Consider the following 13,386-nt stretch of genomic DNA (forward strand, 5'->3'; position numbering starts at 1 on the left):
CCGGTGCCCATGTGAAGCCTGCTGCCTGGCACACCTGTGGCTGCAGAGGTCGTTCATTCTGGGCTTTGAGAAATCTGCGTCTTGTTGAAGTGGGTGGAGGTGTTTGCAGGCGGAGTTGGGGGAGGGAAGCAGAGCTCTTAAGCTCAAGGGCGTCTCAGATCTGCCCCACAGCCTGGGGCCACTTGGGCGGGGCCGCGCACACAGGCCCCTGGAATGGGGTAAACAGGCATCTGTTCTCCTGTCTCCAGCCTTTCATTGTGGAGCGTCCTCTGTCATTGCCAGACTTTGGCCAGAGCACCTTAAAAACAGAATGAGAGCCCTCCCGTGTGTTGTTACGATTGCCAGAAACGGGTGATGGCCTAACCCCCGGCCATTGCTTCAAGCCGAGGAGGCGTCCGCGGCAGCTGTGCTCCAACCCTGTTCTGGCTTTTGCTGGGCAGGGCAGTCCTGCTGGGGGTCTAGCCCCAGGTTCCAGTCCCGGATGCTCTGCAGGGTCACGTCGGGGAGCTGGTGCGTGAAAAGGCCCCGGGCCCTTGCTCTGCTGCATCCGGTGTGGGCTCCTGTGTGCAGCCCGCTTGGGAGCCGCTCACATCCGTCTGGGCTGTGCGGTCTGGCTGCCGCAGCAGTGTTTTCACTGGTAAGACGCAGGCCCTAGAGAGGCTTTTGACGGGATCGCCCGACCTTCAACTTTGAAGTGTATGGACGTGTTGAAGCAGCGGGGACGCGGCACGCTGGCGGTGCTGCCGTTCTCTTTGCCAGTGGGGGTGAGTTCTCACAATGGCCACGCCTTCCCGGCTGCAGACAGTTCTCGGGAACTGCCCCCGGGGCAGATGTCGTTTCTGTGCCAGGGGTCAAGTGTCTGAGTTGATGACCTTAGGGCCGGTCCTCCCCCTTCATTCTGCTGAGTGTGAGCTCTGTCCTTCCTTCAGCCTCCGGTGGGAAGCCTGGGTGAGGACCACATGTGCGTCCACCAGAGGCCTGGCCAGGACCATAGGTTCCCAGAGTGACGGCCACCTCACCCAGCCTGCCCCCTTTCCTCTCGGGCCAGGGCCCTGCACCTCACCTTGGACGTGGTACGGTCTGCGCTGCTTTGTGTCTCCTTGTCCTAGTGCTCGTGGCGACGGGCGAGCCCTGGTGAGCAGGATAAGCACCCCCTGTGAGGGGCCCCGTGAGGCGGTTGTCGGGACTTGCCAGGCTGGGTAGTGGCGGGGTCTGCACTCCAGTGGTCTGCACACTGCGGGCGCTAACCTGCAGACGCTGCCGCCATGAGTGAGAAGGAACGGGCTCGAGGCTGTTCCTGGTTAGCCAGATCGGGATACCCACGCTCCCGGAGATGCCCGAGTGCTGTCCGGTGTGTCCTCCAAGGACCCATGCCTTCCCTGGTGCCAGGTGGCAGCGAGGGCACTGCCCTCCACCTCGGGGAGCGGCCTGGCCAGGCCAGCGCGGACTTGGCGGACAGAGTTTCTTTAACAAGCCAGTGGGAAGTAGGATGCCCCACAGGATTTCCAGCAAATCTGCACGTCAGAGCTTGGAAGGGAGCTGAGGGATTCTGTCCAGATTAACACAGTGGTGTGAGAAGATAGCAAGAAAGCTGCAGGGCCTGGTCAAGGTCACAGCCACAGCTGGGCGGGAAGGCCTATCAGGAGGTCTCTGTGCCCCGGGGATTCTCACAGGCACTTTGCTCTCGGCGGCTGGACCACTGCTCGTGCACATGGTTTTACTTCCTCAGTTTCTCCTCAGTCTTTTCCTCGCAGTTTTTGTTTATGAAATTGTGTGTCCTGTACACTTTCCCCCAGTCTGCTCTTGTGGATTACGTCCCTGTGGTGTCGTTTAACACGTTTCGCTAACCCTTATACTTCTTGAAAGTTGGTAGTTAGGTCTAGAGGTGTGATGAGGTTCAGGGTTTTGTTTTGCTTTGGCAAGGAGGAGACTTCACAGGCAGTGTGTGTATCTGTCCAGCAGGGCACATAACGCCCAGTTGTCCCTCTCCTTCTGACGTCAGCATTGCTGATGCTCATAGCCTAGAGCTGTCAACTCACCGGGGTTTGTAAAGGGGGGAATGTTGTCACCTTCTTTTATTTAATTGAGGCATAAATTACATACAGTAAAATGTATGTAAACTGAGTATGTGTCTGTGTGACAGTCACCACGCAGATAAAGACAGAGCACGTTTACATGGCCCACAGTGTTCTCTCCCAGTCGGGGCTGCACCATAGCTGAGTTTCACATGCTCTTCATATACGTGGACCCGATAGTATGTGTCCTTTTGTGCATGTTAGTTAATCGTACTATTTTAAGATTTACTCTTGAGTTCCATCAATTGTAATTTGTTCTTTTTGTGTTGCTGTGTTGCCTTCCTTTGTATGAAAGCGCCACAATTTATCCATTCTTCTGTTGAAGGACGTTGGGTTGTTTCAAGTTTGGGGATATTTTGAATAAAGCTGCTATAAACATTTGCATAAGGATCTTTCCGTGGACAGTTCTCTTGGATCTGTACCTGCTGGTGCTGGATGTATATTTAATTCTGGTTGGAAGTGCCAAAGAGTTCTGCAGAGTGGGTGCATGTTTTATCCTCCCAGCAGCAATGTGAGAGTCCTAGTTACTCCAGGTCATTGCCCACACTTACTGTGGTCAGTCTTGTTAATTCTAGCCATCTCAGTGAGGGTGCTTTTGTTTCCTTTTATTGAGTTTTCGTTTCCATGAAGTGAAATGCACAGATCTAAGTGTACAGTTTAGTATGTTTTGATGACTACACTTGTATAACCCACACCCAGGCTGGGAAAGAAAACATTCCCATTGCCCCAGAAGTTCTTTCGTGACAACCCCCAGTCACCCCCCTGCAGGCAACCACGTCTTCTGGTCTTTGTTACTATAAGTTAGCTGACCTGTTCTTGAAATTCGCATGTAATGGGATCCGCGTCTGTAGGCTTTGTGGTTCCCTTCTTCCACTGGGCATCCTTTGAGGTTTATCTGTGCTGCGTGTGGAAGCGGCGGGTTCCTTCCATCACCGAGGACCCACAGTTGTCATCCCTTCTCCTGTTCACGGGCATCTGGCTTTTCCCAGTTTTGGCTTTATGAATGAAGCTGCTGGGAACATTCTCATATGTCTTTTCGCAGATGCACATTTCCATTTCTTCTGGGTAAATACCCAGGGTTAGAATTAGTGGGTCACAGGATCACGTATGTGAAATGTTTTAAGAAACTCCCAACCCTTTCCCAAGTGCTTATCCGTTCTATGCTCCTGTCTGCAACGTGCCCCGCCATTTAGCAACTGGGTCGGGCTTTCTAGATTTCATCCATCCTAGTGGGTGTGTAATGCTGCTACCTCACTGGCCTCATAAGATTTGCATTTCTCTGATGAGTGATCGTGTTGAGCACTTTTCATACGCTTACTGGTCATTCAGAGATTTTCTTTTTATGAAACGCCTCTTCAAGGCTTTTGTCCATTTTTAAATTGGGTTGTCTTTTTATAACTAATCAGTAGGTGTTCCGTATATATTATGGATAAAAGGCCTTTGTCAGAAATACGTGTTGTGAATCTCTCCCCCTGTCTCTGGTTTCTCATTTCATTTTTTTAATAGTCTTTTGATAAAGAGAATTTTAAATTTTGGTGAGTCTAATTTGGAAGTGGTAATGGTAGACATCATTGACTTATTCTCAATCTTGGAGAAACATTAATATTTCACTGTTAAGTATGATGTTACTTATAGTGTTTTGCAGATACCGTATATTAGCTTGAGGACATTCCTCTCCCTTGTTTTCTGAGAGCTGAATTATAGGGTGGGTTGAATATTATCAAATGGGTTTTCTTTACCTCTTGAATTGATTGTATAAAGTTACCCCCTTTATTTGTCTCCCTCTTTATTCTGTTAATGTGGTTAGTTTTACTGATTAAAGTTTTGAATATTTCTAATTTCCTTTAGTAAACTTTCTCGGCCGTGAGGCATTGCCCTTTTCACATACTGCTGGCTTTGGTTTGCTAATACTCGGTTAAGGTGTTTGCTTCTGTGTTTACAAGGAACACAGGTCTGTGGTTTCCTTGTGACATCCTTGTTAGGCTTCTGTATGGGAGCTTTGCTCGTCTGTGAAAGGAGCGTGGCAGCCACCCCTCCCCCCCTTATCTGTTCTTCGGAAGTTTCTGTGTGGCTTTAAGTATTCTTTCCTTCAGCGTTTGACACAATTCCATCGAAGCCATCTGGGCCAACCTTTCTGGGAAGGTTTTTTTTTTTTTTTTTTTGTGGTACGCGGGCCTCTCACTGTTGTGGCCTCTCCCGTTGCGGAGCACAGGCTCCGGACGCGCAGGCTCAGCGGCCATGGCTCTCGGGCCTAGACGCTCCGCGGCATGTGGGATCTTCCCAGACCGGGGCACGAACCCGTGTCCCCTGCATTGGCAGGCAGACTCTCAACCACTGCGCCACTAGGGAAGCCCTCTGGGAAGGTTTTTAATTAAGGATTCAGTTTCTTTAATAGATGTAGGACTTCGAATATTTTCTATTTTGTTTCTTGTGTCAGTTTTGGTACTTTAAAAAAAATAATTGTGCATTTCATCAAAATTGTCAAATTTATTGGCATAGGGTAGTTTATAATTTCTCCTCATTATCCTTTTAATATCTTTCGGATCCGTAGTGATGTCTCCTTTAGGTGTCTGATATTGGTAGTTTATGTTTTCTTTCTTTTTTCTTGATCACTCTTGTCTTAGAGGCCTGTCAACTTTATTATCTTTTCTAAGAACCAACTGTGTTGATTTTCCTCTAATGCACCTGTGCTTTATATTCCTGTTCCTTCTGTTTCTTATTATTCCCTTCCTTCATCTTCATGACACACTGCTACTATTGTTGTTTTAAACAGTCAGGGGTCCTTAAAATTTTTTTAAATTACCCATATATTTCTTTTTCTGGCGCTCTTCATTTCTTCCTTCAGATCTGTGTCTCCCTCTTGGGTCGTTTCCCTTAATCCTGAAGAATTCTTTTGATAGTTCTTATAGTGCAGCTTAAAAATATATATATTTATTTTATTTTATTTATTTTTGGCTGCATTGGGTCCTCGTTGCTGCGAGCGGGCTTTCTCTAGTTGTGGCGAGCGGGGACTACTCTTCATTGTGGTGTGCGGGCTTCTCATTGCGGTGGCTTCTCTTGTTGAGGAGCACAGGCTCTAGGCACGCGGGCTCAGTACTTGTGGCTCGTGGGCTCAGTAGTTGTGGTGCACGGGCTTAGTTGCTCTGCGGCATGTGGGATCTTCCTGGACCAGGGCTTGAACCTGCACTGGCAGGTGGATTCTTAACCACTGCGTCACCAGGGAAGCCCTGTAGTGCAGCTCTGCTGAAGACAAATTCTCTCAGCTTTGTTTCACTGAAAATGTTTTCATTGCATTGTCCTTTTTTAAAAATAGCTCTATTGAGATGTAATTCACATACCATAAAATTCACCTATCGTGAACGATGTAGGGATTTTACATGAATTTATAGGATTTGTTCAACTATTATCTCAGTCCCTATTCCCACACCCAGCCCCTGGGAACCACTGTCTGTCCTCCGTCTCCACAGCGTTTCCTTTTCTGGGCTTTGTGTGTAAACGGAATCATAGAACGTGTGGCCTTCTGGGTCTGGCTTCTTTCACTCTGTAGAACGTCTGAGTTCTGTCCACGCTGTAGCATGTGTATTAGTAGTTTGTCCCTTTGGCCCCTGGCTAGTGCTTCAGCATGTGGCCGGGCCACGTTTGGTTCACTCATTTATCATTTATTGGGCCTTTGGGTCAGTTCCAGTTCTTGCTCTGGGTATTTACGTACAAATCCTGGTGTGGACATTCTTCCTTTACCTTGTGTAGATAAGTAGGATTAGAATTGCTGGGGTGTGCGATGTTGATTGTTAACATTGTAAGAAACTGCCCCACTTTCCCACAGTGGCTGTTCGTCCCCGTTCTCATCAGCAGTGCGTGAGGGCTCGTTTCCCCACATCCTCACCAACGTTTGTTTTGTTGGTTTTTAAAACCATTGTTATGGTCATTGTAGTGGATATGACGTGGTATCTCATTGTGGTTTAAATTTGCATTTCCCTAGTCACTGAGGACGGTGAGTGTTTTTTCATGGTCTTATTTGCGTCCATGTATCTTCTTTGCTGAACTATCTGTTGGGATGTTTGCCCATTTGTAAATTGGGTTATTTGTCTTCTTAGTATTGAGTTTATATATTCTGGATCCTGTCCTTTATCACATAGATGGTTTGCAGATAATTTCTCCCATTTGGGCTTGTCTTTTCATTTTCTTAATGATATCTTGTGAAGCACGCATGCTTTAACTTTTGATGAGATCTATTTTATCAGTTTTTTAATTTCATAGATCATGTTTTTGCTGTCGTATCTAAGAGATCTTTGCCTAACCAAAGGTACGTTTAGGTCTCTGATCCACTTTGGATTAATTCTTAGGTACGGTGCGATAAGGGTCGAAAGTTCATCCTTTCGGATGTGCATATTCAGTTGTCCCAGCGCTGTTTGTTGAAAAGATTATCCTATGCAAGTGACTTGGCTCCTCTGTCAAACTCAATTGGCCATCATCATATTGATTTGTTTCTGGGCATCTGCTCCGTTCGTCTGTGTGTCTGATCTTACGCCAGCCTCACACGGCGTTTGAATGCTGGTGCTTTGGAGTAAGTTTTGGGTCAGGAAGCGTGCGTCCTCCGCCTTCCTCCCTCCTTCTCACATTTGTTGTGACTCTTCCGAGGCCTCTGCCTTTCCCTGTAAACTGCAGGGTCAGCTTGTCAATTTCCGGAAAACACAGCTGCTGGGGTTTGGGGAGAGCTGCCACCTTAGCAACACTGAGTCTTCCCATGTGTGGACGTGGATGTGTCTCCACTGACCAAGCACGTCTGTCTTTCCTGTCATCGTGTCCCACACGTGGTGACACTCTTCTCTTTCTCCTCTTTCCTGTCTGTACTTCGGTTTAGATCATTTCCATTGACTGCTGTCTTTGCTGCGTCTAGTCTGTTCAGTGTATCCAGTGAATTCCTAGTTTCACATAATGTACTTTCCAGCTTGTAATGGTTCTCTTGCAGTTCCACTTCTCTGATGAAATCCTTGATCATCCCCCATTTCATTCACCTTTTCTGAATATCTTAACCTACTTATTAATTTAAATTCCTTGTATGATTCCAACATCCGTATTGAGGGGCTGCTTCTATTGACTTTTTTCTTAGTTATGGGTCACATTTTTCTCTTTTCATACATGATTTTTTTTATTTCCTGCGGTTCGCGGGCCTCTCACTGCTGTGGCCTCTCCCGCTGCGGAGCACAGGTTCCAGACGCGCAGGCCCAGCGGCCACGGCTCACGGGCCCAGCCGCTCCGCGGCACGTGGGATCCTCCCGGACCGGGGCACAAACCCGCGCCCCCTGCATCGGCAGGCGGACTCCCAACCACTGCGCCACCAGGGAAGCCCCATACATGCTTTATAATGGGGGCGGGGTTGTCTTTAAAAGAACGATGTAATTTTCCCCCCAAAGAGGAGTGCCTTTGCTCTGTCAAGCAGCTGTGGTGAGGAGGTAATTGCAAGTGTGCGATCAGGGACTGGGGCAGGCCGGGCTGGCTGCAGCGTTTTGGCTGCCTTGAGGGGGAAGGCTGTCCGTGTGGGGTGTGCTGAGCACGCAGCACCCCGCGCTCCCCGTCCCGCCCTGACCATGGGCTCATGCGGTGGCTGAACGGAGAGAGCCCCTTCTCCTGAAGATGAGGGCTAACACACGAGCACGTTCTCGGCATAAGCTGAGAAACTTGAAGCATCTTTATATTAAAACGAGAAGCATTCGTTACAGAGTAAGATACAAACTTCACATGACTTCTTCGGAGAAAACTGCAGACGCCATTGGCTCCCCGTGCGTGCGTGCCAGACGTCTGCCAGACGCTGTGCTCAGGCCCACCTGGCCCCTCCTGCAGCTCTGTCCGCCCTCGTCCGCGTGGCTGGAAAAGTCTGAGGCGCCACGTCTCCCCTGACGGCAGATCCGAGGCCGGTGCCCAGGCCCAGGGCCACTCCTCCCCCCGGTCCTCTTCCTCCTCACGGGCCACCCCTGAGGCCAGACGCCAGTGTCCCCTGCACAGTGACTCCACGGAAGGTCCGGGAGCTTGTGTCACCCTGTCAAAGTGAGACCCCCTTTGAGACGGGAGCCGCTTACAGACTCTCTGACGCTTAAGAAAAGGGGGGTCCTCTGCTGGGAGCACTCGTCATGGAACCGAGGGTCCGTACGTGTCTGTGCATGCGTGTCTTCTAATCTTTTTGCTGTGTGCTTCCTTTTTTCTTTTCAGGTTTGGGAAAAGTTCTTAAGCTCTGAAACTCCACGGATTAATGTGTTTATGGCAGTGCCTACCATATACAGCAAGTTGATGGACTATTACGACAAACATTTTACCCACCCTCATGTCCAGGATTTCGTGCGTGCGGTTTGTGAAGAAAAAATCAGGTAAATGAAAATAGTCCACCTTCCCATCCAGAAAGCCAAGTATAACGTCTTTTTAGTGAGTCAGTTCTACTAAGTTTTGGGAAGCAGTATTTTTTCTTTGCTTTAAAATGTGTGTCTACATCTCTCGCTACGTATCCGTGCTCCCAGCGCAGCTGCCTGTGTTCTGTATCCGTCTCTGTTCTATCTCTGGGTCTCTCTGTCCCTCTGTCTCTGTCTGTCCGCCTGTCTTCCGGTAGAGTCTGAAGGACGAGGATGGGGAAGTCCTTTCTGACCCCACACCTGCTGGCTCTCAGCCCTGCCCCCTCCCCAACCCCATGCAGACACACTCCCTGACAGACGTGTGGCTGTCTGGCCCCTTCGGTGGCATGGGGTTTGCTCTGCGTGTTCCCACGAGCCTGCCGACTGCAGCTCCTCTCTGCTCGTGGTCAAGCGGTTCATCTGCAGAGCACACGGAAGTGAGCGGTTTGGCAGGTCTTCGCAGGCATGATGACACGTGCGCCCAAGAGGTGTGACACATGTGTCTGTGGCAGACACAGCCTTTAACAGGGCAGCGAGTTGGCGCTGGACAGCCACGAGCTTCATGGCCTCTGTGCATCTGATTCCTAGTCCTTGAGAGGAGCTCAGGAAAGCCCTTTGTCTCCTGGAGAGAATTTCCAGTTACCCAAGACGAGCATTTCATCTTGTTCTTCTGCTCCCATTCAGCCACTCTTTGCGCCTTTTCTGTAAAGACGTTTTGATGGAACTAGAGCCCTTTTCTGAGGGTGCCACGCCAGCACCTCCCTGGACTGGCCTCCCACGAGGCGCCATGGTGGGGCTGGGATCCAAAGCCCAACCGCCAGGACAAGAGTGGGACTGGTAGCACGATGTACCCGGATCTCAGGAGCCAAGGGCAAGAATGAGATCAGAGAGGGGGGATGAGGGTGACTCTGGGTGACAGGCCCTCAGACCTCAGCAGCCGGGCTCCTGGTGGGGGGGGGGGCTCCTTGTGCCTGCACCTCCGGGGGGGAGCACAGGGGTGGTCGTTGCTCCGGCCCCCACTACAAGCGGAAGCACCTTCCTTCCTGCACACAGTGGTTTCGGGACATGGCGCATGCCGAGGCTCTCATATCAGATCGATGTCATCGTCAGTGAGCCGTCAGCACCAGGCAGTGTTCGTGGAGGAGCCCCCGTGCGCCCCTCACTGGAGACTGCCTGCTTCCGTCTCCCCCTCCTCCGCCTCAGACCCGGTGGTGCTTTGTCCCCAAAGCAGACAAGCTGTTATCACGTTACTCTTATCACTGCTCTTTTCGGGGCTGTTTGTGGACAGCACGTTGACTGTTTGCAGAGCGTGCCACCAGGGACCCTCAAATCACTTTTCCTTTTACTGTGATTACCCCTTGACCTATTTGCATTCTAAAATATACCCAAGATTCTTTCCAAAGAACAGAGTTAAATTTCAGCCCGAACTGCACTTTTAGCCGTGAGTTCAAGGGTGACGGTGACTGGGGTGCTGGGCGCGTGTGGCTCTCACCGGGCTGAAGAAGCCACGTGCTCCCGAGAGCTCAGGAGCCTGTGGTTGTGCCGGGCAGGTTGATGGTCTCGGGCTCGGCCGCCCTGCCCCTGCCTGTGCTGGAGAAGTGGAAGGGCATCACCGGCCACACTCTGCTGGAGAGGTACGGGATGACGGAGATCGGCATGGCCCTGTCCAACCCCCTGACCGCAGCTCGCCTGCCAGGTACGAGTGGCGCCCGCCAGCCGTGTCCTCCCTCTGCTCTGGGTCCTCGGGTAGGCCATTCTGTGGAGGATGCTCCCCTGCTGGGCTACGGTCACGTTCTCAGGGTGGCAGTGTCCTTCCCAGGTGACCCAGACGCCGTGTGCTTGGCAGGGCGCCCCCCCCCCCCACCTCCCGGGCTGGGGGCTGCTTCCGTCCAGACCAGGTCGCCCGCGGCCCAGAGTTTCCCATGCAGGTGCCCTGAGCCACACAGGCCGGTGGCAGCGGGAGAGACGGCAGGTGTCGGGGGCAAGGGAGGAGGGACACCCCGCCTGTGCTCGGGGACCTGCACGCGTCTGGAGGGCCTGCTGCTCTAGATGGGTTCCTGCCCTTTGATCTTCCTGTCCCGCCTTCTCTAGGCCATTCCACATAAACAGCCTTCACGTCCCGGGTCCCTGACAGGGAACCTGCAGGCAGAGCCTGAGGCCTGAGACGTGAGTCTGTTCTGTATTGGGCCCTTTTCTAGCCCTCCCGGTCAGTACCCTCCAGCTTATCCAAAACACAGTAGGTGTCTGGAAATAAACGTTAAGTCATCGTGTGCCTGTACTTGCCTCTGTGCATCCACTTGTCTTGCACGACAGTAAAAGGCACCCTTCTGGTGGGCAGGTCTGTGAGTTTTCAGTGTGTCTGCCGTCATACTCAGGTAGACGAAGTTGAATCACCTCCAGACCTTCCCCCTTTCGCGGTCAGTGCCTCCTGCCCCAGGCCGGCGAGCATGTCCCTGGTTCCTCTCCCTGTAGCTGTGCGTTTCCTGGAACGACACAGAGGCACAGCCTCCAGGACCTGCCTTTGGGTCTGGCTTCTCTCACTTGGCGGGACAAGTGTGAGACACATCCTGTGCTGAGCAGCATCTTCGGCGTTAACCTGTCCGCCACCGAAGGACGCTGGGTCGTGTCTAGCCTCGGACAGCTCCCAGTCGGGCCGTCGTGAAGGTCTGTGTGCAGGGTTTTGTGCGAATGCGTCTTTACGTCTTGTGGGCAGACGCCTCAGAGTACAACTGCTGGGTCAGAAGGGGGCGTGAGCTTGACTTTCTAAGAAGCTGCAAACTGTCCACACGACAGCCCCGATACTGGGCTGGTCTTACCCCTCTGATGGCCTTGGAGAAGTCACACAGACGGAGCAGGTGCTCGCACTGTCGGACCAGGACACCCTCTGTCGGGCGGGGGCAAAGGCCCCGGGACAGAGGGACCTGCGCCCGGGCCCTAAACCCGAGGCTTCTGGGCAGAAATTCTCGAATCTTAATAGGCTGCAGCTCTTCAGGCTCAGGGTTCTGCCGTGGCTGTGCGTGGCCTCTTCTCGACACCGGAACCAAGCGCCCGGGGTCTTTTCTCGCCCGTGAAGCAGGCGGCTCACAGTGGGTATACGGCCAGCTCTTTGGTTTAGAAACAATGAAGGAAGTAGCTGTCAACCTTGAATCCGGGAGTGAGTCCCTGAGCGCCGCTTCCGGAGCAATCAGGCTGTGTCCTCTGTGCCCCTGACTCCTGGGCCGGGCTCCTTCCAGCCGGGACTCTGGACTGCTCCGGGGACACATCCTGCCAGCCTGGCCCATCACAGGTTCCCTGGCGGCCCGGAGGGGCGCGTGGCCTGAAGGATACTGTTTGCTCGGCTGAGGCCCGGGGTGGTGACCTTAACTGCTGGGCCTGACATGCGCTGATCGGAGGTTGCTATCAGATACAGGGCTTGCCAGACAGGCGCTCCAGGACCCAGTGAGGCACAGTCACAGGAGGCCGGACAGAGCCACAGGACAATTAAAGTCACCTGGCCACTGATGACACCGTTCTAAAGGGAGGCGGAAGGACAGCCTGCCCTACTGACTGCAGCCAGCCTGTTGCCCAGTGGACACCAGGAGGACATTCAGTCCCTGCGGGTGTGGGAGGGGCCCGTCCCGAGCTGTGGCAGGGGCCGCATCCACGCGGTCTTGGCAGGGCTGCATCACGCGGTGTGGGGCCCGTATCACACGGTGTGGGCGGGGCCGCGTGCACGTGGTGTGGGCGTGGCAGCGTCACACGGTGTGGGAGGGGCAGTGTCAGGCGGCCTGGGCGGGGCCGCGTCCCGCGGCGTGGGAGGGGCAGCCTCACGTGGCCTGGGAGGGGCAGCGTCCACACGGTGGGGGAGGGGCCGCGTCACGCGGTGTGGGCGGGGCAGTGTGCACGTGTGGGTGGGGGCCGCGTCAGGCGGTGTGGGAGGGGCAGCGTCACACGGTGTGGGAGGGGCCGGGTCATGCGGTGTGATAGTGGCAGTGGGCACGAGGTGTGGGAGGGGCAGCGTGCATGCGGTGTGAGAGGGGCAGCGTTACGCAGCGTGGGAAGGCCCCCATCCCGCGGTCTGGGAGGTACTGCGTCACGCGGTGTGGGCGGGGCAGCGTGCACACGGTGTGGGAGGGGCAGCATCACGCGGTGTGGAAGGGACAAAGTGCACGCGATGTGGAAGGGGCTGCGTCACGCGGTGTGGGAGGGGCAGCATGCACGTCGTGTGGGCGGTGCCGCATCACGCGGTGTGGGTGGGGCAATGTGCGCTAGGCGTGGGAGGGGCAGCGTCACGGGGGGTGGGAAGGCCCCCATCCCATGGTCTGGGAGGGACTGCATCACGCGGTGTGGGAGGGGCCGCGTCTATGCGGTGTGGGAATGGCCGTGTCATGCGGTCTGGGAGGGGCAGCGAGCATGCGGTGTGGGGAGGGCAGCACGCACGTGGTGTGGGCGGGGTAGCGTGTACGTGATGTGGGCGGGGCCGCGTCACGCGGTGTGGGCGGGGCTGCGTGTACGTGGTGTGGGCGTGGCAGCGTCACGCGATGTGGGCGTGGCAGTGTCTCGTGGTGTGGGGGCGCCGCATCAGGCGTGGGAGGGACAGCGTCCACGTGGTGTGGGAGGGGCCGCGTCACGTGGTGTGGGCGGGGCCGCGTCACGCGGTGTGGGCGGGGCCGCGTGTACGTGGCGTGGGCGGGGCAGCGTCAGGTGTGGGAGGGGCAGCGTGCACGTTGTGTGGGTGGGGCCGCGTGGTGTGGGCGTGGCAGCGTCTCGTGGTGTGGGGCCGCCGCGTCCCGCAGTCTGGGAGGGACAGCGTCAGGCGTAGGAGGGACAGCGTCCACACGGTGTGGGCGGGGCAGCGTGCCCGTTGTGTGGGCGGGGCAGCGTGTACGTGGTATGGGCGGGGCAGCGTCAAGCGTTATGGGCCGGGCCGCGTCACGCGTTGTGGGGGGCCG

At 54.2% G+C, this 13,386-nt stretch overlaps 1 protein-coding gene across 3 annotated transcripts in view; it reads left to right on the forward strand.

The window, feature by feature from the left end:
* Positions 1-13,386, forward strand: part of ACSF3 (acyl-CoA synthetase family member 3) — a 63,945-nt gene that overhangs the window by 13,217 nt on the left and 37,342 nt on the right. For all 3 annotated transcript variants that reach the window (XM_059998819.1, XM_059998818.1, XM_059998820.1), the window contains exons 4-5: positions 8,283-8,437; positions 10,006-10,151. In XM_059998819.1, the coding sequence (XP_059854802.1) occupies positions 8,283-8,437; positions 10,006-10,151 (301 nt within the window). The remainder of the gene's footprint in view (positions 1-8,282; positions 8,438-10,005; positions 10,152-13,386) is intronic.

This window comes from Delphinus delphis, chromosome 20 (genome assembly GCF_949987515.2).
Source record: "Delphinus delphis chromosome 20, mDelDel1.2, whole genome shotgun sequence".
Taxonomy (NCBI): domain Eukaryota; kingdom Metazoa; phylum Chordata; class Mammalia; order Artiodactyla; family Delphinidae; genus Delphinus; species Delphinus delphis.